The sequence below is a fragment of the Calidris pugnax genome, unplaced genomic scaffold (genome assembly GCF_001431845.1).
Source record: "Calidris pugnax isolate Ruff unplaced genomic scaffold, ASM143184v1 scaffold111, whole genome shotgun sequence".
Classification (NCBI taxonomy): Eukaryota; Metazoa; Chordata; class Aves; order Charadriiformes; family Scolopacidae; genus Calidris; species Calidris pugnax.
This window is the reverse complement of record NW_015090872.1, coordinates 5,960,542-5,988,131: the sequence shown is the minus strand read 5'-3', so window position 1 is coordinate 5,988,131 and position 27,590 is coordinate 5,960,542. Positions and strand designations below refer to the sequence as shown.

The 27,590-nt window shown below is 43.2% G+C and overlaps 1 protein-coding gene across 2 annotated transcripts in view; it reads right to left on the bottom strand.

The window, feature by feature from the left end:
• LPP (LIM domain containing preferred translocation partner in lipoma) overlaps window positions 1-27,590 on the bottom strand; it is a 316,293-nt gene that overhangs the window by 22,988 nt on the left and 265,715 nt on the right. For both annotated transcript variants that reach the window (XM_014945829.1, XM_014945828.1), the window contains one exon: window positions 23,700-23,869. In XM_014945829.1, the coding sequence (XP_014801315.1) occupies window positions 23,700-23,869 (170 nt within the window). The remainder of the gene's footprint in view (window positions 1-23,699; window positions 23,870-27,590) is intronic.

The window sequence follows — 27,590 nt, the reverse complement described above, 5'->3', positions numbered from 1 at the left end:
CCATTTGCGTAAGCTGCAACTTTATAAACCTTTTAATTACTCAGGGTCTTTTGGATGTTACACTTATTTGCTGTAACCTTAACTCTGCTTGAATTAATGGTGAGGATATTACATTAAGGTACTTAAAGCAGAGTACCAGGAGCCTCTAGCGATGCCCTCTGTCAATAATACACTGCTGCAAAAAAGAGACTGTGCTTTCCCCAAGCAGCTCTGGCCAGCCTAGGAGATAGTAAGGTGTAGAAGAGAAATCCAGCTAGGAGAAGCTTCCAGCACCCCAGGAGGATGGCCATCCAGTCAGCTAAGTACTCTGAAGTCACTCCATGCAAGTCCCAATGAACAAATGACTTACAGAAACCCATTTCTCAGGGAAGTAAAAGTGAGGCACGGTAAAGCAACTCAAGCTGAGCAAAAAACAGACATAAGGCAGGAGAAGAATTCAGAGTAGGAGCAAAAGCTGTGAGATATGGACCCAGGATTGTATTCAAATAGCCTAGTCCCAGCTACTTTAGGTTAACCAGATTTCTCATTTCCTTCCTCCTGTTTTAGGTCACTTTCAGCAGCTTTGGCACACTTGGTGCCAACACAGAGATCTGCTGAATTATGGATCTAGGAGCTAAGGGAAGCATCAACCTAAAGGACTGGCAGGCACCTGAACAGATATAGTGATGCTCTAGGCAGGAGGAGGGAAAAAGCCATTTCCCTGCTGGCTCCCAGAGCCCAGACACTACAGAACACAAGAGGTGACTCAAACACCAGCAAAACATCTTGGGGGAATGTAATCAAAAAGCATTCGGGCTGAATGCAGCTCTAGTGGTCTCACGACATCACCCCAAATAGATGGTGTCACAACAGGACATAAGGCGGCTCACCTCCCCGTATATACCCCATATGGGGTAAAAGCAGCACCATAGGGCCACTTTCCCATCTCTCCTCCCTATGAAGCACACCAGGAGTTCCTCCTTTTGGTAGACTTGTGAAGGGTTGGTTATATTTTCCTCTCCCCTTCCTACAGGTGCTGCCTTTTGGAACATACAGCTGACATAGCTGCACATGCATCTCAGCTTTGTATATCCCGTGTAGGAACGTGTAGCTCAGATGTGCAAGATGAACTCAAAACATAACAGAAGAAGAATCACAGAAGCAGACTGCTATTTTTCAAATCTTTGGCAAGGATTTCAGAGGGCAGGGTAGTCTCTACCCTCTGTTTTCATATGCCAGGACGTTTTCCAACATGGCTTGTGCTTCAGAACCCCCTTAATTCTTATAAAAAAAAAGGTATTTTTCATCAAAACCTGCTGGAAAAGAAATCTACCTATGGAAAGAGGAAGCTGCACCTTGCAGATATGCACAGCTGAAGATCTTTTATGTAAGACTCCCCCTGACCGTGTGGAGAGCTGTTAAGATGTCAGATCATGGTTTGTTGCTCTCAGGGACGCTGCTGCAGCACTCAGTCAGAACAAGTTTACGTCTTGGAGGAATTAATTTGTCTGAATAATGTCATCCTGGTTAAACAAAATGTTAGGGAAAATACTGCAGCATTCTGGTGCACCTCCCTGAACTGATGCCTATATATGGGGATTAGCCAGCGTGAAAGGGATCCTGCTGAGTCAAACTGGATTATAGCAGTATTATTTTATAGAGACAGAAGAGAAGGGGAGGGAGGGAGGAGCTAGGGAAACCTTGCAAAAAATATCAGCTGTTTGACATGTTAAAGCAAACAGCACAGACGTGAAAATGTTGCCCGCTTACACAAGTGCATCAGAGCTAGGTCAGCTGACAGCAGCAACCAAAAATAAGTTTTTACCCCTTTTAGCCCTGCAGGGAATCCAGCTCCGAGAAAGCAAGGTGGACTCCAATCCTTTCCCGGGCATCAGGAGATGTGTTGGCTGTGTTCCCACCAGGCACCAGCGCTGTGGCAGCACCCCCACTGTGACATTCCTCACATGGGAGGATGTCCCAGAGAGCCTCGCTAGGCCTGCCCAATGGCCTAAACAGCACGTAAGGGAGCAAACAAGCTTGCAGACTCAGCTCTTGGAGCCCTCGGGGGGCTGGTGCAGACGGCAGGAAAGGAAAACATGCAGGCTTTCAATGAAGTCCCTGAGGTGCCTCCATTTTTCATCACCAGGCATTCACACAACCATTTATGTGCTGATTGTTCAATGCTGGCTGGGGCTGGCGGCAAGTCACAAATGGGACATGCCCTTGTACATCTTGCTTGCAGAGCTGGATCTGCAGTGTGTTCTTCGAGTGTGCCTGGAGGGCTCGTGTCCTCTCTCTTCAGCAAACAGCTTGACCTTACAGTGATAGCATCAGTTCCTCTGCCTGTCTCTCTGCCCCAGCAAATACTTACCTGTGCAAAGCAGAAATGCTTGCCCAGGAGGAAGCAAGAACAGTGCAGGGGTGCGGAAAACTGGGGGCTGCCTTCCAACTCCCACTTCAAAATCAGTCCCAAATACCCTACATCTCAGGTCAGTGCTCTGAATAGTGGAACTGTATGAAGAACCTGAGCATGGGTGAAGAACAACCCCATGCCCCCCGATTATGTCATTAAAGGACAGACCCTGCTCAAGCACAGAAAAGCAGCAAAACTCAAGCAGGGGAGGAGGTGGTACTTTTCAGGCCAGAAAGAAATGCCAAAATAAGACGCAAGGCTTGTGCTTCTCTCTTTGTAGCACTTCTATTCAGCAATGTTGGCCTTGGTGGATCAAAATCCCCGTGTCTGCTTCTCCTGGGAAGTGTCAGAGCCTAACTGAGTGCGGTGGATTGTGCTAGAAGTTGTGCTTTGCAACGCTGAGCTGAAGACCACTGTGGTAGCAGTGGAAAAACACTCCTCCATCCTCCACTGCCCAATGCCAGAATATCAAATGCAATACTAGGCTAGCCAGAGCTTACAAACACATGGTTCAAAGGGAAAATTTAAATGGATTTGAGTCATGGGAGTATGGAAAAAAAAAAAAAAGAAGAAGATTCTCAAAAAACAAATAGAACATATCAGTCATGTTGTAACTTAGAAAGCCAAAATTTCCTCCCAAAGCCAGCAGTGAAAAAGCTTCCAAAATTCCAGGGTGCATCTCTGTCTGGAGCTAATACAGACTTTTTTTTTTTTTTAATCCACGTTTCAAGCCCAGTAAAATCCATGGCTGGCAATAAGAACCCCCCGCTGGCCAACCAGCCAAAGAAATCATGCCACTCCCCCTCAACCCACCTTTTCCCCACAGGTAGCCCATGCAGCTGTACCCCCTCCACCATCACCATGCCCATCACAGTACCCACCACACATCTCCCATCTCCCTTTTCCACCCCCTTTTCGCACTCAGCAGTATGAGCCATGTGTTCTTCCAAGCGGGAAGCTGGAGCAGGCTGGGAGCCCATGGTGGGAGGACAGTTGCAGTCCTGACCCACATCTTCCCAAGGAGCACTGCCATCCCTTCCCTGCCCCTCTCCGACCCTGCCCATGCCGGGGTATTTTCTGCATGCTGGTGTCAGCTGGAGCTGCAACAAGACCTCTCCCCTGAGCAGCCTCTCCGCTTGTGTCTCCCCTACATCTCAAAGAAATGGCAGTTTTGGGGTGGTTTTACCCTCCTCAGAGCCCAGGTCACTTATCTCCAGGGCCCATTTCCTAACACATACACCTCATAAAGCAGCCTGGGCACACCACACCTCCACTTTCTTTTCCTGGCTCTGTCAAAGAAAATGGTCAGAACTGCTTTTTCTGGTGGAACCAGCTCTGAACGAGGGTGAATTAGAGCATGACTAAACAACCAGGCCACTCGGGAGCTACAGGTAGAGGAAAACCTACTTTCTAGGTACTCAGATGAGGCTTGCCTTAAATACACCGAGCAAAGGTGACACAGACAGTGGGGTGATTGCAAGAGGGTTGTAGGTAGAGCTGGTTAAAATATTCTTCCCTGAGAGGTACCAGCAAGTCTCCACCATCATTCCCAAGAGACATTCATGTCAGACCAAGCACGTGGCTTATAGCTAGATGAAGTTCTGGGATGAATCCCACCACAGGCATCAGACCCATTTAACAGAAATCCAGTTGTCTCCAAATCAGACAAAAAATGTGCTTCCTTAAAGAAATAGTAGTAAAAAAAACCAACACAAACAAAACATACCCCCTCCCCCAATTCCATGTGTGTAAACATCAACAAAACCTAACTTGTTTAATACATTTTGCAAAAGTAAAACCAGAATAAATGCTTTGCCTCCAACACATAAGGAACATATTATTACCACATTGTCTTCAGTGATTATTCAAGCCATGCATTTAAACGTCCAGGGAGAAGAATGTTTGCTAAAATATTGTTATGTAACACAGGGAAAATGACTAATTCTGCCCTTGATCTTTTTTGTATTTTGCTCCAAGTAAGAGTCACTAGATCTTATTCTCTGGTTGAAGCAGCAGCACGGCCAAATTCTGACCCGATTCCCCCAGTGGCTTTTACAACGGGGCGATCCTATCCCCTGCAGCGGAGTTACTCCAGACATACTGAGCATAACTGGCTTCTGAATCAGTCCTTCAGGGCTGCAGTTTTCCAAAGGCAGGTGGAATAAACAGTGCACATTGCTCCACGCTCCCTGCTGACGGAGGTCAGAGATCATTTACTTCCAGTTCCTCATGACTTGCACAGAATCCGGAGCCTTACACATACACCAAGCGGGGACAACTCCATTGAGCAGCCATGAGTGTACTTCAGAAACTGCTGATTCATGGAGAGGGTTTGCTATGTGAATTCCTCCCCTCTCCTCATAGCAGACGAAGAAGTTATTGAAGACCTGTCCTGTGGGTATCCTTATTTCCAGTTCATTTGCATCAAGAGCACATGTAAAAGACAAATAGACCTGTCTGATCTTACAGACATCTACTAGAACCTGCCATTTTCCATTCCTAGTGTAAAACACACAAACAAACAAACAGCAAAAAAAAAAACCAAACCAACCCGAGAAAGAAATTTGGTGTTTATAAACTTTCAATAGCCATTTTTAAGCTGTGACCTAATCCAACCTGTATTGGAGTGAAACCTGTCCCACATACACAGAACAAAGGTGACACAGACCCTGGGGGGTATTCTCAGAAGGGCTGTAGCTAGGGCTGGTAAAAAAATATTTATAGCTTCAGAAATGCCCCTGACTTTCCCTCCCAAATGGAAATTTCCATGGGAAATGCCTCATCATTACACACTTTTGAGAAGTAGCTTTTCACAAGTGGGGAGAAGAAAAAATTCTGTTGTTAGGGTTTTCTTTCAAAGCTTTTAGATTCCATTCTCCAAAACATGTGATTAATATTTTCCTTTTGGGGGATAGGTGGGGTGAAAACAGCAGTTCCCAACCATCTTCATCTGAAATCCATTTCTTGTGCAACTCTGAGTACATGTCCCTAGGTCACTGGAGAGACAGTGATGGGTTTTAGCTCTCACAGGGCTGTGTTGCCCTATCAGATGATGCATCACAGTTTGTGTTATCTGCAATCTCATCAGGTTGGGATTGGGCTTTTATCCTTCCTATAACCTCCAAGCAGGAGTATAATGCTATGCATGATGAGATGGACTGGACAAGTTAAGAGTTAAGCTTAGAGTTAAGAGGGAGGAGAGTTATTGAAATTAGGTGTTTGGGATTTATCCAGATATTCCCACAGCCAGAATCCAGCTCCTTGGAGCCAACCCTAAAACATTCTCCTTATTTTCCTAAAAGCTTCCTCACATTGAGGTTCAATGGCACTCATGAAGCTCTGTCACTGTATTAACCTGTACCAGTGAGATTTACCCAGTTTGCCACAGAGGCCCTAATCATCACCCACTGAACACCTGCTACAGCACTTCTGTTATTTTTAATTAACAACAGCCAAAGTAAAATTACCAACTCAGTCCTCAGTGAGCCTGACTTGAATCTATGCCCCCTTAGTAACAGCCAGGTCTGCTGTAAGCTGAGGAAAATGCACCAACCTGCTAAGGTAGAAAGCCCCTAAACCACACCAGAAAATTTCAGAAGGCAAAAAAGGCTTCTTCTCCAGCTAGAGCATCAGGGCTTATTTTGTAATTAGGAAAGAAGAGATAAAGGGCCAAGTGAATTTCCTGCTGTGATGGGGCATTTGCAATATAGTCCCTATAACTACATCTTGTTCCTAGCGGTACCAATCTCCACAGTGCTGGGTTATTATGTAGTGTCTTGGACTGCTTGGAGGTAATAAGCATTCACCCAAAATGGACTGCTATTAGCCATCGGCAAAAGCTGATTATAATAGTGCCAGCACTGGAATATGTTTTCCACCCATTTACAAGAGGAGTAAAATAACAGGAGGGGGAAAAAAAAAAATAAAATCACATTTGCCAGTGTTTGGAGCGTAGTGTGCTCTACATACAATTATCGAGAGAATGACAGGAAATTGACCCATTTACTCAGAAAAGTTCCTATCGTGTTCTGCACTATTTCATTTCATGCCCATTTGAGAACAAGTCATTTCTCTTCAGGGCAGAAGATAAATTGTCAGCTCGTACACACATCTCTTTTCATTGCCAGGCACAAAAATATCACAAAGAAACATTTCCCTGCCCTCTGCTTAATTTTCTTCTTCTTCTTCATCTTCTCTAATAAATGGTGCTAACTATAAAAGTCAACAGACTGTAAATAAACTCGATTCTATTCCTACCTTACCTTATGATTGATTTCTGGACATAATGTATTCCACCCACAAAGTCTCTTCTCTGATTCAACTGCTCTTCTCGGTACCAGAGAAAAATCAGATAACAACCTCGGTGGAATAGCTTTATGTAAAAACAGAAACATTTGGCAACTACAGTTTTCTTAATGGCACATTGTAATACATGCTACACTGCATTACGGCCCAGCAGACAGGCTTTGTGTCAGCACCAAGAGCCCGTGTCCTGTGATGGGAGTCTTCTGCACAGGGCCTTCTCTGTGCATTTCAGCAGACGTGCCGCCAGCATCACCACTACAGAAAAAGCAGCATGAAGTGGTGCTGAGGTTATGGTGGGTACGTGTGGGATGGGGTACGGGGCAGCCTTGCCATCTTCCCAGCTCTGCCCTTGGACTTCACGCGTCATTTGACCCAACTGCTTCTCTTACTCTCAATGTGCTTGACAGAGAGGAAGAGAGCAGCAATTGGATGACCATAATAGAAAATTCACACAAAAAGGAGTCAGAAGAAGACAGCAAGGTCCAGGGAGAGAAGCAGAACATACCGTTAAGAAGAAAAGAAGATGTAATGGAAATATCTCTTTCTGCATTTACATCCTGAGCTCAGGTTTCTAGAGAACTGAGCTTGCTGTCCCTGCTGCTTTCAAACGACGATGCTCAGTCCTAGTTACTATCAAGGACATCAATGAACACAGAATTAAATGGCATCCCCAATGGAAGTGCCAGGAGTCTGGGTCTGCGAGCAGAACGCAGGTGTCTCCTGTACAGCTGGAGAACTGCAGCTTACATTAATAACGGTGAGCCTCGGGCACGGAAGAGCCAGCATGGCAGTAATTTTGTGCTCCCCAGCTCCAGCCATATCCTTCAAACACCCTTCCAGTCCTCAGCTGTTTTTTTCCAGTTTCCTGAGGTTTAAGTTAGACCAGCCCAGCAAACCCTGAGTTCACACAGCCTTTCCTGCAGCTGGCATGGCACACCTCAGCTTATCTTCCCAGCCCTTGCTCTGCAGGGTCTAACCTTCTCTTTTGTATGTCTGTAGTGCATACAGCACTGAACACACTGTTCATTTGCTCTAGGACTACATATTCAATCTGATCACTCACCACAGTTCTTTCACCTGGATATTAGCTTCCCTGTGGCTCTTCCATCCTGGAGCATCATTGCCAGGAGTGAAAATTACCAACCATTTGGAGCAGCAAATGAGAAGGGGAAGGGAGCCCAGAGTCAGCACCAGCCTCAGTGGTTGCAGCACTTCAATCTTAGACTGAGACCAGCAAAACTCATGTTTTGCACAGAAACCAGTGCTGGGAAATGTTATTCTGACCACAGTTTTGACTATGATGAAGCTACAGAGAATATGAGCTTGGGAAGTGTCTTGCGAAGGAAAGAAGAGCCTTTCTTCACAAACAAGCAAAATTTTCAAGGCTCAGCTAATTCACACCCAGACCATTCTTCCCCCATCCCCCCAAAAAACCCCAACTGATCCTCAGTTAGAAGAACAGATTAGTAGAATAACAAAAGGAGGAGTTTCCAGGTCAAGAATCATTTGGAAATTATAGCCAAAACCAAATTGTTTGGGTCTGCTCTTTGTCCCAGGAAAAAGCTGTTTGCTGCTGCTTAGTACAGAGCACATCTGCCTCTGAAACCCAGAGTCTGCATATGCCCACAGGGAATGTGAAAAAGAGGGAGAGAGAAAGAAAACAGCTCTCTGTCTCTCAGTGAGAGGGTTTTGTCCTCTCTAGCTGACAGCATGGACCTTTGGACACGTGCAAGAGCAGACCAGAGAGCATTACCTGCTTGGGAATAGGACTGCTATTGCCCTCCATGAGCGCAGGCAGATTCACTCAACTCCCCAGAAAAACAGTGAAAGCATTAAGAGACACTTTTACCTTCCTGCCTTCATCAGCTAAGGAAAGAATTTCCTGTGGCTAATTACACATTTTAGCACCAAGATAGTGATTGTCCTCTAACTGCAAACATCTGCCTGCAGCCTGGGGTAGTGCCCAGCTCTGACCACAGGACCTTGGGCACTGGCGTTGGGCAGTTGCAGGACAGGATGGTGGTCCCTCATCTCCTGCCCAGTGATGCAGACGCAGTTATGGGAACGTGAACCTTGCTGAAAGGGGATCCAGCACTGGAGGTGCCAGCTGTGGACTGTACATCTTCTCGGTACACGCCAGCCCCATCCAGTCCTCCTCCCAGCCTGCTCAAAGCCCACACAAGAGGCCTTAGGGTCTGCTCGTTACCAGGAGGAGCTGTGTTCTTCCCTTAAGGTCAGACTCAAGCCCACCAATCCACATTATCTCTGGCAATTTTTCCACTGATGGGATATGGCTCCAGCTTTTATCAGGTAATTGCTTGCTGCTTATGCACAAGGCAGGCTCATTGGGCTTATTCTGGTTCCTTAGAAGACAACCAAATTCCTCCTAACATTGAGAAAAAGACGACAGGGCTCTTCAAACGCATGTCCTGCTCCCTCTCCTTGCTTCCTATTCCTTTGTTTATAAATGCTGAAGCACAAGCTAAACCTTGGCTGCTGCCACAGCCCTGAAGTCATGTTGGTTCCCATATAAGTGTGAGAGCAGGGATGTGACCCATTCATGCAGGAGCAAACTCCCTTGCACATAGGGAAATTTGTTTCTCAACTCCCCGTCTCACTTCATACATCAGTGCTCACCTTCTCTCAACGCACACAGAAAAAGGAAGAAAGGAAACAAATACCTTCCTGTGCCAACACATACATGCATACACATGCACAAATATTTTGGAAAAAAAAATATGAAGAATCTGTAGATGGAGGGGTTAGTGCCAGATTTTAAAAATTATTAAACATTATGTACAAAGAAAACATAATGAGCTCCTACGGGATGTAGAAAAAATTACCCATGAATGAGGGGAAAATGGATAACCACTCCTGGGTTTGCCACTGGTGAATTATTTAATAATCACTCCCCAGCAGATGGAATATATTTATCCACCCCATTGGAGCACACTTTGCAATTTATTTACACTGCTTTAAAATATGATTATTTATTTAAAAAATAAACAAGGTATTCACAAGGGAAAAAGGAAGTAAACATAGGCTAAGGGGAGAAAGAAAAGTATCTTTTTTGCTTTTCAGTTAATTTTAGGGATTTTCCACTAAAAAATCATGTGAATTCTCCTTACTTATCTTCGACTTTAAAAACTAGAAATTGAAAACTTTGTTATGTAGCCAGTCTAGATTCCTCACACAATCAAGAAGGTCACTTTATGAGATGGGGTCTATGCCTCTGACACTTTCATTAACCACATTGTCTTGGGTACCAGAATTCTGATTCAGCTCCCAGTAATATCAAAGCAAGCATTCAAATCAGGATCTGTGGGAGCATACCTTAGACTAATTGGATTTACAGAATTAGGTCCCTTTGTCTAACCTAGAGTGACTCTACACCCATGGCCCACCAAACAGCACTTAGCCTTGCCACTTAATTAGCTACTTATTCTAAAATGCAAAGGGTGCCATTTAGCAAAAATTGAAAATGCAAAAGGTACCATTTAGTACAATGTAAGTGCATGAGTATACTGCCTGCTCCCAAAATTAAAATAGCAATTTTAAGCAAAAGGCTTTGCCCACTCAACAGCAAAATGTGCTACTGATAACTGCAGAGCAATTTGGAAAATCTCAGGGGAAGTCCATGAGAGGAAGGAATACCTTTCCCAGACAAACACCAAGTCATTTCAGACCAAAATCAGGCTTCCAGACTCTTCCAATGCAAATCTGTGTGACCCCACAACAGAATACAACTTTTCCTGCTTTGCCCATACAAAACAAAAGATGACCCCCAGCCCAAAACTGCTGTCCCCTCACCAAAGAAAAGACTAGTTGCTCTTGGTGAAACCTCTTTTAAGTTCATTTTCCAATAATCCATTGCGAATTTCTTTAAGATCAATGAAATTTATTTATAAATCTCTAACGTGGGAGAGTTCCCTGGTGAAACCACCATCAATGGCTACTGGAGAGGCAACACTTTCAAAAGTGACTGAAATATTCTTTACTTAGTAATAACAGTTTCAGTCTCATTGTCAAGAGCAGCAGAACAGAAAACTGCAAGTTTCTCAGTCACGTATGTGCTTTTGAAAGTGTTTCTCCAGGTCCCAAAGGTAATTTTTCTCATACCTAATATATATATCAAAAAATACATATTCTGTAAAACTTATTATTTTAAAAAATACAGATCTGATAGACTAAAATCCAAGTGCAGACACAGGTGCCAATGTTTTACCAGCTAGTTAGTTCAGTAAAGGGGCTACTCTATAAATAAATTGGTATAGTGAATATTATATAATTTTCAAGTTAAAAAGAAATAATAGAATGCTACTACTTAAAGAGTTCAGACTGAGAGCAAGTAATTGTGTCCTCCTTGCTAGGAAAGGTCTCAAACATAAGCAAATCCTCTCTTGAACTGGGAGTGCTGCACCTTTCAACAAGAAAGCCAAACTGACTTCTAAAATCTCAACACCCTGGAAGAGTAAAGGCAAGTTCACTGCATGTTATTGCTGGAGAGACAGATATCAGATTTTAAAAATTGCTTCCACCACAATAATGTAACGCATGATTACAGACACAAGTACAGATGTGCACCTCTCCACTGGGATGCAGACGTTACAGTCAAGGGAGCAAAATGCTCCCTTATCCCCTCCCGGGAGTGCAAAATGGAAGTGTCAAACGCCTCATGTGGAGTTATGCACTCATTTATTTTAAAGACAGAAAGGATTAAATACATCTACATAAAGGAAAGAAAAAGTGTTTAAACAACAATAAAAAAAGATTTAGTGGTATTAATAAAGAACTCCCTTAAACCAGCATGTCACCATTAAAGTAATTAATAGGGCATGCAAGACACTTCAGCGGAAAGTGAACAGTGCTCACATTAGAGCCTTTTAAGTTTTCACATGACCTCAAGACAGACTATGGTATTTCTGTGCAAAAGTACCCTCTAAAACAGAGATGGGGGCATTCAAGTCTATAAAAAAGTGATTTTAAAATTTAACTGGTATGGTCTAAGTCTAAAATGCAAAGGTTAAGGGAATATTAGAAGGGCAATAATTCTATCTGATTAAACTTTTATCCGAAGTGACAATAAAATGTTCAAAATGAATTAAGGATTTTATTAACAGATGCAGAAGCTCTATAAAAGAGTTTGAAATCTAAGTAGCAGAGAGAAGAGGTTTTATGGTTTTTTGTGTTTTTTTTTTTTTTTGTCTGGATGGAGGTGATATTGCTATAAAACTTTAATCTTATTGCCATGCCACAGTGAAAGTAAACCTGTCAGAGGTAATAGAGCAAATCAGGACTGCTCTCTCTTCCTTCTCTATGCTGCAAGGCTCTTTTTCCAGCATAGAAGCAAGAAAATGTATAGTCTATATATGGCACTGATCCTATAGGTGACAGACACATGTAGACAGGTTATGTGCTGGTGATTCACCTGGACTTCTGCTGGTTGCAATAGTCCCAGGGTGGCAAGTACAGGCAAGTTATATGGACCATGTGGTGGTGGGGTGTTTGGTTTTTTTTTTTGGTGGGGGGTGTGTGTGTGTTTTCGGGGGTTTTTTTGGTTTTGGTTTTTTGTTTTTTTTTTTTTTTGTCTGGATGGAGGTGATATTGCTATAAAACTTTAATCTTATTGCCATGCCACAGTGAAAGTAAACCTGTCAGAGGTAATAGAGCAAATCAGGACTGCTCTCTCTTCCTTCTCTATGCTGCAAGGCTCTTTTTCCAGCATAGAAGCAAGAAAATGTATAGTCTATATATGGCACTGATCCTATAGGTGACAGACACATGTAGACAGGTTATGTGCTGGTGATTCACCTGGACTTCTGCTGGTTGCAATAGTCCCAGGGTGGCAAGTACAGGCAAGTTATATGGACCATTCCAAATGAGTACTGAGCAAAAATCGGTGCTATGCCATCAGGGACTCCTCGGAACATTTCAGCCTTTCCAAAATGGAATTAACTATTTCAGGACCGTTTCAGACATTTTAGTTGTTTATTAGTACCTTTGTGTAATAAGAGCACCACACCAATTTCTGAACCCTTGAACAAATGCATTTGACTATCTTAGAGTGATTTAGTTTAAGCCAGCCATAAATCTGCGGAACAGGATAAAATACAAGACATTTGTGAAAATAATTACTAAAAGCAGGGCATATATTACTTAGAGCAGAGCTCAGCCCCAGCAGGGCAGTTTAGGCTCAGTAGCATTTGCCAGCCATGATTTAGGCCATCACTAATTTTTCCTTCTGCCTTGCTGCCGCTAAATTCTGGCAACTTGGTTGCCTTGGTGATGGCTGCAGTGTCTGTGGCAGATGCACTGGAAGACATCTTGCAAAGTGGCTTGGTATTTCGGGGAACTCTTGAGCCTTTTGCATGTTGGCAGGAGTGCTGCAGTGGCCATTCCACCACCCTCCAACCCACAAGTGCCAGAAGCAGGCACAACCTGGTCCCCAGCCTACCCCAGTGCCACACTGCATCCTCCATGCGAGGACCTAGGGCTCAACCTCTCATGCTCCCAGCAAAGCCCCATCTTGTGCTACAGCTGCTGAGGAACGAGCCCAGAAAGCAGCTTCAGGGACGCCCATACCCTTCCTTTTGCCCTACACTACCCACAAGAAAAGCACAGCTCCTAAGAGGAGCAACTGACTGCAAATTGCCAAAGAGACTGGGATGTCAAACAAATATTTTTCTTTTCACAACAGAACATAAATATTTGGCAGCACATTTAATTTAAAAAGTCTAAAAGTTACTCAAATAGAGTGGAGAACATTGCTATGATGTTCACTTGCTTCCTAAAATATGACCAGTCACAGATGGCTTGCTGTAGGAAATATTAAATAACTTTTAAAAGTGTTGTCTGGTTTTAACACAGATTGCATTTGCACAGATACACCATCTTGGCGTTCCACCAACGGAGGTATTGGTTCGAACACGTCCTTAAACAACAAACTACATTGTCAGGAGCTTATGGAATATTCATACTCAAAATCTCAATCCCCGATAACATCCAAAAGTTAATTTACATTTCAACACTGTTTTTTCCCCCCTCTTCCTACTTTTCCCTTCACAAGCAAAGGAAACTATCCAGGTTTGGTTAGTAGCAACTTTTAGGTTTTGGGCACCGTAACCATTATTTGTTTAGATCTTCAGAGTAGTTTGAAAAAATATCTACATAAACAGCATTAGGTAACATGAGAATGTGAAAACAACAAAAGGCCACTTCATGTTAGAGTCAAATAGCAAGGATGTAAGTACAATGAGCTATCACATGTTAGCAGATTAACTTCAGCAAGACAATAAAAATCAAAACAATACAAAGATCTTTTCCAACCCCCAGTGTCTCAGAAACACATTTCTACTGTGCCTGAAGAAGCCTATCAAATCCCTGCTTTATACCTGCAACCAAAAATGTTACAAGGGTTCTCAGTTTGATTTTCTTTCCCCTTGAAGCTCCATTTCGTTACAACAGCAAAAGCCTTTGGAAACACGGGCATGTAGCATAAAGATCCCCACCAGTTTCTGGTTCCCTGCATTTACTGCACTGCCTCAGAGCACTGGGCAGGAAGTCTGCTCGGGAGGTTACAGCATTAGGGTGCTGTGAAAAACCTCACACGGTGCTTCTGTGTCAAACGTTTGTCAGGAAACAGCAGCCAGGGAAAAGCAGGGGCAATGCTGTGTAGATCTCATCACTCATTTTTAACCACCCAGATGTCCCACCAGCTCTGTGCTCACTGATGTGCATGGTACCATCACTGCCTTGGCTTGTATGGATGGTGCTCACAGGGATGGGTGCAAACACCTGGGTCTCGCTGGCCACATGAACCAACGTGCTCTCTGCTCCTGTGAAAGCTGCTACCTACCAGTGCACAATAATCTCTTGTCCCCAGCAAACGCTACAGCACCAGAGTTAAGCTATAATCTGGTCTTCCTTCTGCCCAAAATACCCCAGTAGATGTTTTACCTCTTCTGTCAATATTGTACTTGGCCCACAGCTTTATAATCAATGCAGCTGAGAAAAAGCAACATACTTGGAATTTGTTTTGACCCTCCATGAGCACCAAACACTCACCATACTCTTAGGATCAATAAACTTTTTCTCCTGTCCATCATTCATGCTTGTTGAGCTTTCCCTAAACCAGCATGAGTTTGTTTTTTCTAACCAGAAATCTACCGAGCCCACTGGGGTTTGTGTGTGCGCGCGATGGCAAGTTAAACAGTTTCCTCTGCTGCAAACAAACACTGCAGGCAGGCAAACTGCTGTCCTGGAGTGAAGAAACAGAGGCAGGACGCTAGAGGGAGGATCGACTCACAGACTGAGCAATTGCCAGAGCAAATTCCTTGGAGTGTGGTTTCACCAAGGAGACGGCTGAAGTGGCACACTGCAAAAGCCCGCTCGCCTCCCTGGCACTGAGGCTTGCAAATCACTGTCTGGACTGAGCGAGAGGGCATCTGGAATCAAGAGAGCAAGCGAGACAAGACTTTCTGTTCTCTGCAAGGCTGCTAAGGAGAAATCATACCTGCTAAATCCAAACACATCCCTCCCAGGACAGATCCAGCTCTGTTACCGGCAGGTATCACACCCTGGCTGCAAGGCCTGTGCTTTACCAGCAGCTCTGCTAGCATAGGAGCAGTGCTGCAAAATAAACAAAAGGGGTTGCTAAAGATATTAACCCTGTATTTACTTCAGGGACTTCTGATTTTTTTTATCTCTGGACAACGTGCAGCACTTTAACATCACTGCATTAGGAAGGACAGAGCAAACTCAATAATACATGGATCTGATGGAAACACACACCTAAATTACAGGCCTTGTTCCAAATAAATCACAGCCTTTCCAAAATAATTGTCTTCAGCAGTTTGAATTGACAAATAACTATGCAGGGTTACAAGCAAGCAGTAGGGCTTCACGGAAGGGAACACTGTCATGGTGCCTCCCACCCTCCTGGGTTTTCTAAGAGCCCTCATCCAGCTTTCAGCTGCTGCTTCGTATTCATGCCCAGACCCTAAACAGCCATGGTTTGAGGGGAAGAAAAGAAAGGTAGCACCTTCAATTGGAGACCTTTGCAGGCTGAACTGCAACTAGGCAGAGCACTAGGACATGGAAGACCCGAGCTGTACACTACAGGCCGTATTTGTGGTCCTGCACAGGTCACTCGTGCTCAGAGCTGGAGGAAGCAGGGCTAGAAAATACCCCTGGGTATGCCCTTGCCTAGAGAAGGCTTGACTAGATCTTAACTGTTCTTTACAGATGTTTACCTCACCTGCCCTTGAATGCTTCCAGGAATGGAGGCTCATACCCCAAAAAAACCTGCATTTAATGTTCTTGGGGTCAGTTCCTTATCTGCAATACAGAGGCAACACCACTGCCTCTCCCCACACTTGCTGCTGTGAACCAGGAAGGTTTTTAGAAGCAGAAGCTATTGTCTACCATTCACTGACAGACCACAATGAGAGTTTATTACAGTGGTATCTCTAGATGCTACTCGGGTAGCAAAAGGTGAAAGCAACAAATAGTTTGCTGAGAAGGTGGTGAAGTGCAATTGAGAGAAAAGCAGAGATGAATGCTACAAATGCCAGACATGGCTTGTCATCTAATACCCATCTACACTTGACCGCAAATGAGGAAGATTTTCCCACTGCTACAAAGGTGCTGGTGTGTAAGAAATTATTCTTTCCTTATAAGCTGTTTCTGCTTGCTTTCAAAGGCAGACAGGAATTGGGCTACCTTCTAAAGGGAAATCTCAACACACAGCTAGAAGTCATTGCTAAATGACTTCAGCATCCCCTCTACTGTAGTATGATCCATAGGCAGATGCATAGCCAGGAGCCAATAAAATCCTGCACAAAGGGAGACTATTTTCTTCCTAAGAATATACAGTTGGTCAGTGGAATTCACCCTGTGGGGTGAGAAATTCCGTGAATGGCAGCTGGCCCTTCACAATATCATCGTATTTCAGTTACACTAAGAACTCCCTCCACAAAGTTTCCCATGGTATAGTTTTTCTAGATTATACATGTAAAATCAATATTTAGTTCATATAATTAAATACGAAAAATGCCTCTATTTATAAAAGCGCAAGGCAGAGAGAAGAATACAATTCAAGTTGTTACGGCTGTCAACACGTGCAGGAGAAAGGATCTGGATTCCAGCAAGCCATCACAAAAGTCTCAAGCGAGCCCAGGTGTGGAGGTACAGTCTTCACTTAATAAGGACACATTCTTAAAGATGCACCCTGGAGAGGAGTGGGAAATGATCCATCCATCCCTAGCAAAACTTTGAGCTACCAAAACATCACTGAAGTAGTTAATCAGCATTTCCTGCCTGATTTTCCAATATATGTATGTATTAAGACATTGTCCAGCACTATGGTGACTTTTCAAAGATATGCCCCTCATAACACTGCTATCATGGCAGCATTGTTACCTCCACAATCCATAGCCGGTCATCTTCTAAAGCAACGCTCTGCTCAGTTTTCTGGATAGTCAATTATACCAAGGTGTGGCCTGATCTTATCGCTATCTACTTGAACGTCAATCAGCTGCATTTGCAACAAGCAACACCACGAAGACAAACAGCAACTGCAGGATGAAAATAGGGTGTGCTACACCTTTAATCCCATCACGTGATTTGGGCCAGTTAGCCAAGCACATCCTGCTGCACTAAGAAAAAGAATAATTTCATCCCCTAAGCCATCTCAGCAGACAAGTGTGTGGTCTCACTCAGAGAATCTTTCATGAGGTGAACCCACTGCAACTCTTGGCAGGGCACACACTCTCAAGTCTTCTAAGAGCACCAGGAATTTTTCCTCTTACAGACTTGGTTTGTAGACTTCTTGCCCTGTCCTTGTTGCACACGGAGATGAATTGGCCCTGTCGTCTTTGAAATGAGCCTCTGAGTCTCCACAGAGGAGTTCCTGTATAGCATACCTCATCATCTCATGGTATGCTTTCTCCCCTTTCTTCATAATTCCAGTTTAGAAAGGAGGCCATTCACCCCTGCCCCCTCCACCACAAAGGAACCTTTTCCTCCTGCCTAGTGACAAAATAAGAGGAATGACCCATCCTCTACAACAGCTGGTAAACCACTGAAAAAACAAATGCAGGCTTCAAGAGGGTCAGCTAAGTTCAGCATCTGTCCCAGTTTTGACAGAAGCTGCTTCATTGACATATTCTCTCACATGCACACATTTTTTTACCTCCTAGACTTGGACTCCCGGAAGTTCCAGGTGCAGCTTATGCAATAGCACCCCATCCTCCTCTATTTTATGTCCTGATTGCACAAGACCATTTACCACTCTAAGTAAGTGTTGAGCTCATGACCGCCACTCCTCCCCAGCTTCCATGTGTAATTTTTATATCAACTGATGCTGTGTGGTATTGATAGAAAGGGCTGTTACACTCTTAAGGGATTTATTAATCATTCAGTTTTACAAATGATGATCACTTTCCCAGGAATGACAGTCTTCCCTTCCATGTTTTGGTATTTTTTTTCCCAAAGAAGTTACCATTTGGGCCTAGACTAGCAAAATTACCAAAGTAAATAATCAATAGGATTAAAAAAAATGCCTGTAAGCCAAGCAAAACTCTGGACACGTATTGTGTCTGCTATGCCCATGGACCTCCTCTGTTGTAGGTAGGAGACAAGCAGGGCAGGAGCCCAGTGCTGGCTGGTGCAGCTGAGCTGCTTCTCTCCGCTACGGCAGCCGAAACTTAATGTTTTTAGATGCACGGGTCACAGGTTCAGCTCCCTGCTGCCGATGACTCACGCAGGAGCGCCGAACTAAAACTAGCAACACCAGCTTTTTTCTAGGAGAGGATTGAAGAAGAGCATTGATCTCAATGAAATATTTCGAGGGCAGAAAAATTCCACCACGTAAAGAGTGCGTGACTTCTCTTTATTTTATATTTTTGTTCCAGTTGTCATTTTGAATTCAAACTCTTTGGAAAGCAGGCATAATAGTCTTAATGATCCCATTGAGCAGTTTAAATTCAAATTGTGGAGCACTCGCAATACCACGCTGGCAGCACTTTCCATAAATTACTCTCAAATTCAATACGTTGCTTGACAAAAACAAGAATAAAGGGCTTTCTACTTTAAAAAGAAGAAAACTTGTATCATAAAAAAAAATATCTTTAAATTATAGTTTCTCTTTTCTGGTCCAATTTAAATTGTTACATGGTTGCTAAATTAGTGCTGTAATCTCTGCTTACAAATTGCAGAATTATTTTTAAAAATAGATGTAATTCTACTGCAGGGATCAACCTTACACTTTAAACCGCATGTGCTGGAGGTAGCTGCTCTTGCACAGCTTCCAACCAACCACCCTCGTGTGCGCACACAGGGTGAGGTTTACAACACCAGTCGCACTGAACCTGATAGCAGTTTTACCAGAGATTTCAATGAGCAAAAATTGAGTTAATACCAACGTTTTACAATGATTACCAAATTCAGTCTTTCCTAGGACACTCTAGGGCACCAGTGGCTCTAATGGTACCATTTCCTAAAACATCGGCATTTCTCTACTGTTCTAATCTGAAGTATCTTCTCCTACTTACTGCCTCTGATTGATAGGCCAGAAAGGTAGAAGCTTGTAGGAGAGAGAAACCTTGAATATACGGGTTGTTTTTCTCCTCTTCACAACACAAATAATCAGGAAAAAAAAAGGTGGAGCACTATAGTCCTGAGTTTAAAGCTGGGAATGGCAGGCATCAGAGCATGACTTCCATGCACAATCACACAATCTTTCCCCCTTAGAGCACTTCCACAGCTTTAGCACTATGTAAAGACGAGCCTCAGCCTGAAAAGCCTTTAAGTATTCTTTGAGGTAGAGTTTAAGGGTATGTCCTCAATATCTTGCATTGCACAGCAGAAACAGGAAAGCTTGATCCCTGGGTCTCCACAGGGCACTGCAGAGCCATAACCACCATCTTCCCACACTCTAGCTAAATAGAGAGACATGAGACAGTTTCTTTCCTCTCCTTCAATCACTCATCATTTCTAGCTCACTACTTTTCTGAACTCTTTCACCTAACCCTGGCTATTTCTGCTTTTTTAGTTATTGCTGCTTTCTAGTCCCCCTCCACATTGCACCACAGTCCTCCCCTCAGGGCCCAGTGGTGGGTTGCATTGACTTGGACACGACATAAGAAACCCTCTACAAGATCTTGCTGCTTTCTGCACTAACCGCAGGCGCTCAGCACCTCTCAGCCTCAGAGAGTTTATCTCCAAGTGCCAACCACCGGACTGCCAGGAACGGGGATGAAGAATGGAGGAAAATTTCCACGTCCCAGAGAAAGTCATCAGGACATCAAAGAACATCCCATTCACAAAACAGCAGCACGACTCTTGCCAGACCGGTGTGTCTGGTTAACCTTGTGTTCAGTCCTTATGATAATAGGGTATTTGGAAAGCAGACAGCTGGCACTGCTCTAACATCTTGCTCTTCAATCTTTTATAACAACGGTTCCACTGATATTACTCTTAACCTTTTCTCTGCACTGAGGCCAGTGCTAAAATCTCTTCAACTACTTAGAGGAAGCAAACCAAATGTTTTTTGACAGTAATTTGTCCTGTAAGGGAGGGGAAAAGTATACTGATAACATACTGCAGACACAGCATTCACCATGTGTACAGCAGTGCGCTGGTTACACTGGAAACCCTATCGTGATTATTTCAGATGTTACTTGACTGTCGTAATGACTCCGAGACATCTGTCTCCTATTAACACTTTATTTTTTACAGTTGCTTTTAATTCAGCAGAAGTGTCTTAATGGAGAAGACTGGTACTCTTTTAAAAATAACATCAATAATGAAAGAATCCTTGGATGCAGAGCAAAACCAGCAAACACATTGGCAACAGAACTCACTGTATTCATAAGATGTAACAGGAAATGATAGTGACTGGCTTTTGGGTGGGGAGATTTTTGTGTGAAAAATTAACTGTGGCACTCAAATTCCCATTAGAAAAGTATTTTTTTAAACAGGTGATTGATCTCCTTACATGTTGATTCAGACTTTTGGGGAATTTCATCTTAACTGGGTCACTGATAAATAAAACCAGAAACAAAACCAAAAAACAACCCTTCTGCAGGCTATTTAGGCTTGGTATTGACTAGTAAGTAATTAAATACAGCTCTTCGCAGTAATCTTAATTATGGCTTCACTCTACCACAACTAAGAAGTCACATAATAAACTGAGAAGATTAGCCAATTCTAACTGTTGAAAAACATGTATTTTTATTTTTTCACATAGTTTTTATGTGCATACAGCCACAAGTCACACAAGGGAATTATTAAAAAAAATAATCAAAGAATTCATGAATTTATGTATCACAACCAGACAAATATTATAGTACATTTTCTTTATACAAATGAAGCAGCTTGACCTAATGGCTTGCATAATAAGTTGAGAGTTTTGGACTTGGGGAAATGGGAATGTGTGCTAGAAATCAGTGTGAATTAGGTAAACCAGTAAACAAGCTTCATTGAATTACTCAGATTTATACCAGCTGAGAATCCTGTTTTCTCAGCTGCCCACAGCCATGGATTAACTGTGCAATCTTGGGCTAGTCACACAGGCTCCACCTTTCACAGGAATTCAGGTCCACAGGAATCTGAGTCTGGGTTCCTCAGTCCTATTGACTTCCTACAGAACTAGGGATCTAAGCATCCAACTTATTTTCTGATAATGGGACTTGGGGAAGCTCCAAAAAAAAAATCAGAGTTCACAATTCAGCAAAATCCTTAAGCACAGGCTAGATTTTAAGCAGGTCATTAACTTTTGTTGACTCCAGTATGACTGCATCACACATCTAAAGGCAAGAGCTTTCAGATTGTGCCTCAGCAATTTGAGGGCCCCCAATCCATTTGCAAGACCAACTTGCAAGCCGAGCCCAGGCCCTCAGTGTACTGAGGCACTCATCATCCTATCAAAGCCAATGCAGACCTCATTGCACTGAAAAATCAATGAGACATATGCTCTACGACACAAATTCCTCCAGCCTAAAGCCAATAGCATGGCAGGTGCCTAGATCCTTTGTGAATCTGGCTTTTGGCACAGCAGAGTCCTGAGCTTTCTGAGTGATATCAAGACTTAGGCTCCCAACACTTGTTTCTTCCACATTTAAGAGTTTAATGTGTGCTTTGGTGGTGTTTTGTTATTTTTTTTCCCCTCCTTTTTCTTTGCTGCCTCAGATTTCCACATTCCTGCTTTCCATTTCCCACTCGCGGTACCAGCTGTCCAGCCACATATACGTAGCCCCATCAGCGTCAACGTCCTTTCCCCTGCATGTGCAGCAGCAGATGGATCCAGACGTGCTTTGGGTTAAATCCATCACCAGGTTTTTGTGGACCGCATGGATAAACATTTAAAGGCCCCTTCTGGTTATATAGAAGAAAGCTATTAAACTTTTACTCTCTCCTCTGTACTGAGAGCTGCAAAGCCATATCACAGAACGTACAAACGCAGATGCAACCAGGCAATTATCATTCCTTTATCCCTTAAATAGATAGAAGATAAATTTGAAAGAAAACGAGGAACAGAATCCTTCTCCCTTTCCTTTTTTATCCTTTTATCTCCCAATATAGGAAGTTTACTGAACCCTTGCCAATGATTCACTAAGGCTAATGAAGTGTATAAGTAATGGGATTAAATAATCTTAAACCATTACTGCAGTGGCTAATGCAGATGTTTTCCCAAACTAAAGCAGATGAGTGGTGAAGAATGAGTGCTTGATTTAAAAAAAGAGGAAAAGAAAGTATCATACTGCAAGCAGATGAAGTCAATTCCAGCCTGAAGTCAATGATATGTTTAATTCCAGTTGCATAAAGTTACTACAAGCATATTATGAATGCACCTTCCTAGAAGTCTGCAGTGCTTTGCATATGGTCAAAATTGCCACAAAATTAACCTTAAAGTTTTATGTTGTGATCATTTTAGTGCAAACAAAAATGGAAATGGCTTAAGAGGTACATATTCCATCAAAAGATCATTTAGTTTTTAAAAGCTCATACATCACTGCCATTGTAAATAAGACAAAATCGTCTCTTTTTATATTCAGTATTTCAGCAATAATCCCACTGCAAAGGCTCTGCAGGAGAAGGGACACTGGTAGCATTTTCAGAGATACATATGATTACTTTAATTATTATTGGAATGCCAGAAACGTCAAGAAAAGCATCATTTTTTACTTTCAGAAATACAAATCTGATTCCAGAAGGATCTCAGGTCCAGTGCTTATAAAAGTAATGAATTGGAGGTTTAGAGAAAGACCTATCAACGCTTGAAGAATGTTTTGGTGCTTTTCTTATTTTAAATTACAAGTATTATTCCTATATACTGTATGCTAAGGTCACCCCAAGGTAAGGCCTCAGGTATGTTATGTGATGTTTCTTTAATTTGCAGATGCTTCCAACCAGTTCTCATGGGAGCCTCTTAGAAGGTGCAGCTCCTCAAAGCAACTGTTAATTGTTTGCTTTAATAGCATGTTGGAGGCATCAAGTGAAGTTTTAGGGTAAGATAAGCTTCAAAAGATATCCAATCCAAAACCTCTTAGTTCAGTAGAAGGACTTCCATCAAGCAATGCAAAGGTCTTGATTTTAGAAATTTTAGTGCTATCTTGCATCCCACCTCCTTAATCTCAGTGAGCACCAGTTTGTAAGCATTTTGGTATCATGTTTCTCAACACAGAAAGCTTCTGAGAGCAACACTATCAATTAAAAATCACTGCAGAGTCTGCTCCTTACAGAGCTGACATAATCACAAAAAACCCTTCTTTCTCTGTTATGGCCACTTCATTTCAGAGACAGGTTAGACCAGGAAACAGCATTCACCCAGGAAGCTGAAAAGATCAGAGATCTTCTGAAGACTATGGAAAAACTAGTGCCTGTGGTACTGTCATGGGATTGTCAGGTTTTAACTGTAAGGCAACTGTACAGCAATAAAACAAATCAATGCTTCCAACATCTGTACACTAAAATCAGCGTGCAAACAAGAATGGGTACTTACAATATAGCAGGGTTCACAGTAGGCTTTCTTCTCCACTGCGTAGAAAGGCTGTCCCCTCAGCTTGTTGTTGCACATCATGCAGGTGAAGCACTCCACGTGGAAGACCTGGTCCATGGCCGTGCAGCCAGTGCCTTCCCCAACAACATTCTCCCCACAGCGGGCACAGCGGCCTGTCACCAGAGGGAAAGGACATCAGTCAGAGCAAGCTCCTGGTCTCAACTTCAGGGAAGGTCCTCCCACACACCTGTGCTGCATAGGGGGTAAATGGCAGCTCAGTCAACAGAAGAGCAATTTGTGCTACGGCTAGCAAAGATCCAGTGCCACCAGAAGGCACTCAAGTGCTGGCCCATATGAAAAGATCTAGAGAGGCTTGAAACTGGCTCCAAAGACTGCACTGATACCAGTCCCACTGCTGCTAGCCAGAGATCACGGTGAGGAGTCTGAGTCCCAGATGGAAACCATTCAGCTGTCGTCTAACCCAGCTATATAGTCGTCTTCAGCTCCTCAGTTAGATGGGATAAACCTGTGCCTAAAGCCTTGCCTCCACATGAAAGGATTCTGTGGTAGGATGCCTCGTAAAGCTGCCTGGTGGCAGCACAGTTGTCACCATTTAGTAGTTTTTCGCTTGTACAGCTTAAACCAATTCCCTCAATGGAGCCAATTATACTGGCAAAAGGATTTCACTTTTTACGCTTTTGCTAGTATAGCAGTATCAATCCTCCTGCTCTTGCTAATGTGCTGATGCTGAGCTAGTTGATAATTTAAGTAAAAAGTAGTAGCTAAAGACTGAGTGATTACAAAGAGCACAATATCATCTCTTACATGGAAAAATGACTTCTTTTCTGTTTGAAGATTAATACGGATTAAGATATTATGTTTATTTAAAGCACAGAAACTATTCTTCGAGAAACTGATGTGTGGATACTTTAATTTTACCTGCTTCAAGAAAGGTATATCAGAAGCTGCTAGTAAGGACTCTAAGTAAAGACAAGCTGTAAGAGCTCTATCTGTTTCTGAAAAAGGCCCCTAATGCCACACACAAATAAAAGGGTGGTTTCTTCTTTCTTCTAAGAAAGAAGGTTTCTCAGATCATGGGAAAGACATTTTCCTAGGGAAGACTGTGGTGCAGAGATGACGGAAGAGGGTGGGTGGAAGGAACGCCTTTGCAATTTTCCTCTGCCATTTGAATTCTAGAACATGGAGATAGCCCATGCAGGTCTGATGTCCTTACCCAGCAATCACTGTTGAAAATAATTCATGCACAGAGTCATGGAAGGTATTTAGGATAACCTCAGCCACCCTACACAGGAGAACCTCACCGAAGGCAATAGAGCAACTATGGTCTGGGGCTTTGTCCCACTCAAAATGGTATTCTCCAGTTTGAGAATAATTATGGTGTCCCCAGTCTTGGAACTCTGCACTTCTTCAAGGTTCTAGGGATGGAGTGGTGTGGTCGCTGAGGGTGGGAAGGAGGGAAAGGGAAACAAGAGCTGAGGTGCAACAGGAAGGCAGACTGAATCCAAAATAAAATTACTCATAAAGGCATATACAAATAAAATGTCCCTAATAATAAGTAATCCAGCAACAGTATGATGTTCTCTCCTACCGCGGTCTGTGTTTATTGCCCTTTTCAAACAAATACTGCAAAACTTCCTAAAAGGACTTGGACATGCCTCATCATCCCAACAGAAGGGCTGCTGTCCTTGCGTAGTGGAATAACAATGTCCCTGCACTCACACTCCAACAGGCTACATCCAGCGAACAAAACATGTAAGCTACTTTTGGATCTCTCAGGATGCAGCAGGATGATATATATACACATTTGAGATATATTAGGAAAGCTTGGAAAAGAACCCAGATCATTCCAATTTGCTACAACAGCATAACCGTAGTTGGCATTATACAGGACAGACAGTTCCTGCCTCAAACAGCTCCCAGTCTGAGCAATGTGGAGAGAGAAGTCACCAGATAAATCCAGACAAGCCTGGAAACTCCCCAAATTGGAATTAATAATGTTGTTTTTATACTTAACTTCCTTTAGCATTTGTTATTAGCATTTTGATTCACAGTGTTGTGCTTTAATCACTCCACTGTAATGCTTCTTGTGAGGACTCCTTTTTTTACGAGCAGAGAAGGAATGCAGGGTTCCCAGCATGGTGGTGAAGCTACAGAGTGCGGGGGAAGAATGGAAAAAACCATGAGGACGAGGAAGAAGAAGAAAAAAAAGATCCTACTGGAGATAACCACAGGAGGAGTAGTGCTCTGGGAAGGAGGCAGAAGAAACCTACTGCATATACCACAGGAGATGCACATACAACAGGAGAGCACTGCTTGGTCCTGTGTGTGGACAAGCTCAATCGTGCGCTGGGGCCTTCTCCAAACTACTCGTGTAGCTGGGCTGTAATATGAAGAGACGTCTGGGGAGCAGTTAATATCTCTATATATAAAACATGAAATTGAAAGCCATTAGTGTATTACTTTACACAGTGTTTTTCCAGAGGGAATATTCCGCTGAAGAATTTATTTTCCCTGGTGTGCCATTCTGTGATCATCCGGTATTATTTTTATGAGGCATTTGGACATGGAATAATGTAGTGTCTATGCAAACACTTCTCAGCTTTCTTTGTTAACATCTGAGTAGAACATGTGGGAATCTTTTCTCCCCCTCTTCCTCTTCTCACATTCATAATTTAGCCAGCTCTTGTATACTTCAACATTTATCTTCCTCTTTGACCAAGGCATCTCCCCATTTTCTGGAGACCATACTTCTGGCTGTACTTCTTGTGTCAGGAGACCTGGGTCTGTTCCCTAACTCAAATACATACTCCTGTAATCTCTGGCAGATCACTTGGTGCCTTTGTACCTCTGTCCTGCCTTTGGGCATAAAGACATCTTCTCTGTCTCGAAAGGTGCCCTGAGGCTACATTCCTGCACGGCTCTGAGGCATTCCCCAACTACATTGCTGGTGGCCAGGTATAAACCAAAGAGCAGCACAACATAAGTCTTGGCCAACTTCTCCCCTTCAAGTTGGTATTTCCTTAGGCTTTCCTTCCTCTTTCTGGGTTTTTCCACAGAAGATTCTCATTCAGGCAGCAACAGACTTAACCCATCTACATTTATGAGAAGTCCAGCTTCTGTTATTATGTACACAGACAGAAATGCTCCTGTAAACTCTCACACTGGAAAGCTCAAAGAAAGCTTCCTTTTTCATAAGTTTATATGCAAATCGTAACACTGTGGCCTGGAGCAAACCATGTTTTTCATAAGACATGGCCACTCCAGTCAGAATCAAAACACAAGCCCTGTGCCTAGCACCACCCCCAACTGACTCACTCGCCCGAAGGGTAAAAGCAAGTAAGCCAAAATATTCCAATTTGGGAGCTTACAGTTAGGTGGCTGGATCCATGTAAAGGCATGCGGGCAAATACACGACTGATCTGGCTCGCAGCCATTAGAAGCTGCACCTTTTGCAGACTTTGGTGCAATCTGGGACCTCACAAGACTTGTGTAAAACCCAGCTGCCTCCCCTGACTCCTGCGCCTTGCACAAATTTAGTTGAAAATGGCTATTAGTTTCAAGTGTTATTGGTGAGGGAGGAACTGACAAACAGACAGGCACACGCACACAGGCGGTGCGATTGCACAAGCCTCATTTCCTTAGAAAACCAGAAAACCCCCACTAAAAACAATGTATCTATCATTATGTCTGATAAAAACAAAACAAAGGTCTGCTTTTCCTGTGTGCCAATTACCAACAGTGAAGGTATTTGTGGTCGGACTCACCACAATTAAGTGCCCACACATGTTCCCCATTTTAATATTTTCACACTGGTTGAAATAACCCAGTCCGCTGTGTGCAGAATACCCATGAGTGAACACAGAACAAGTTGCA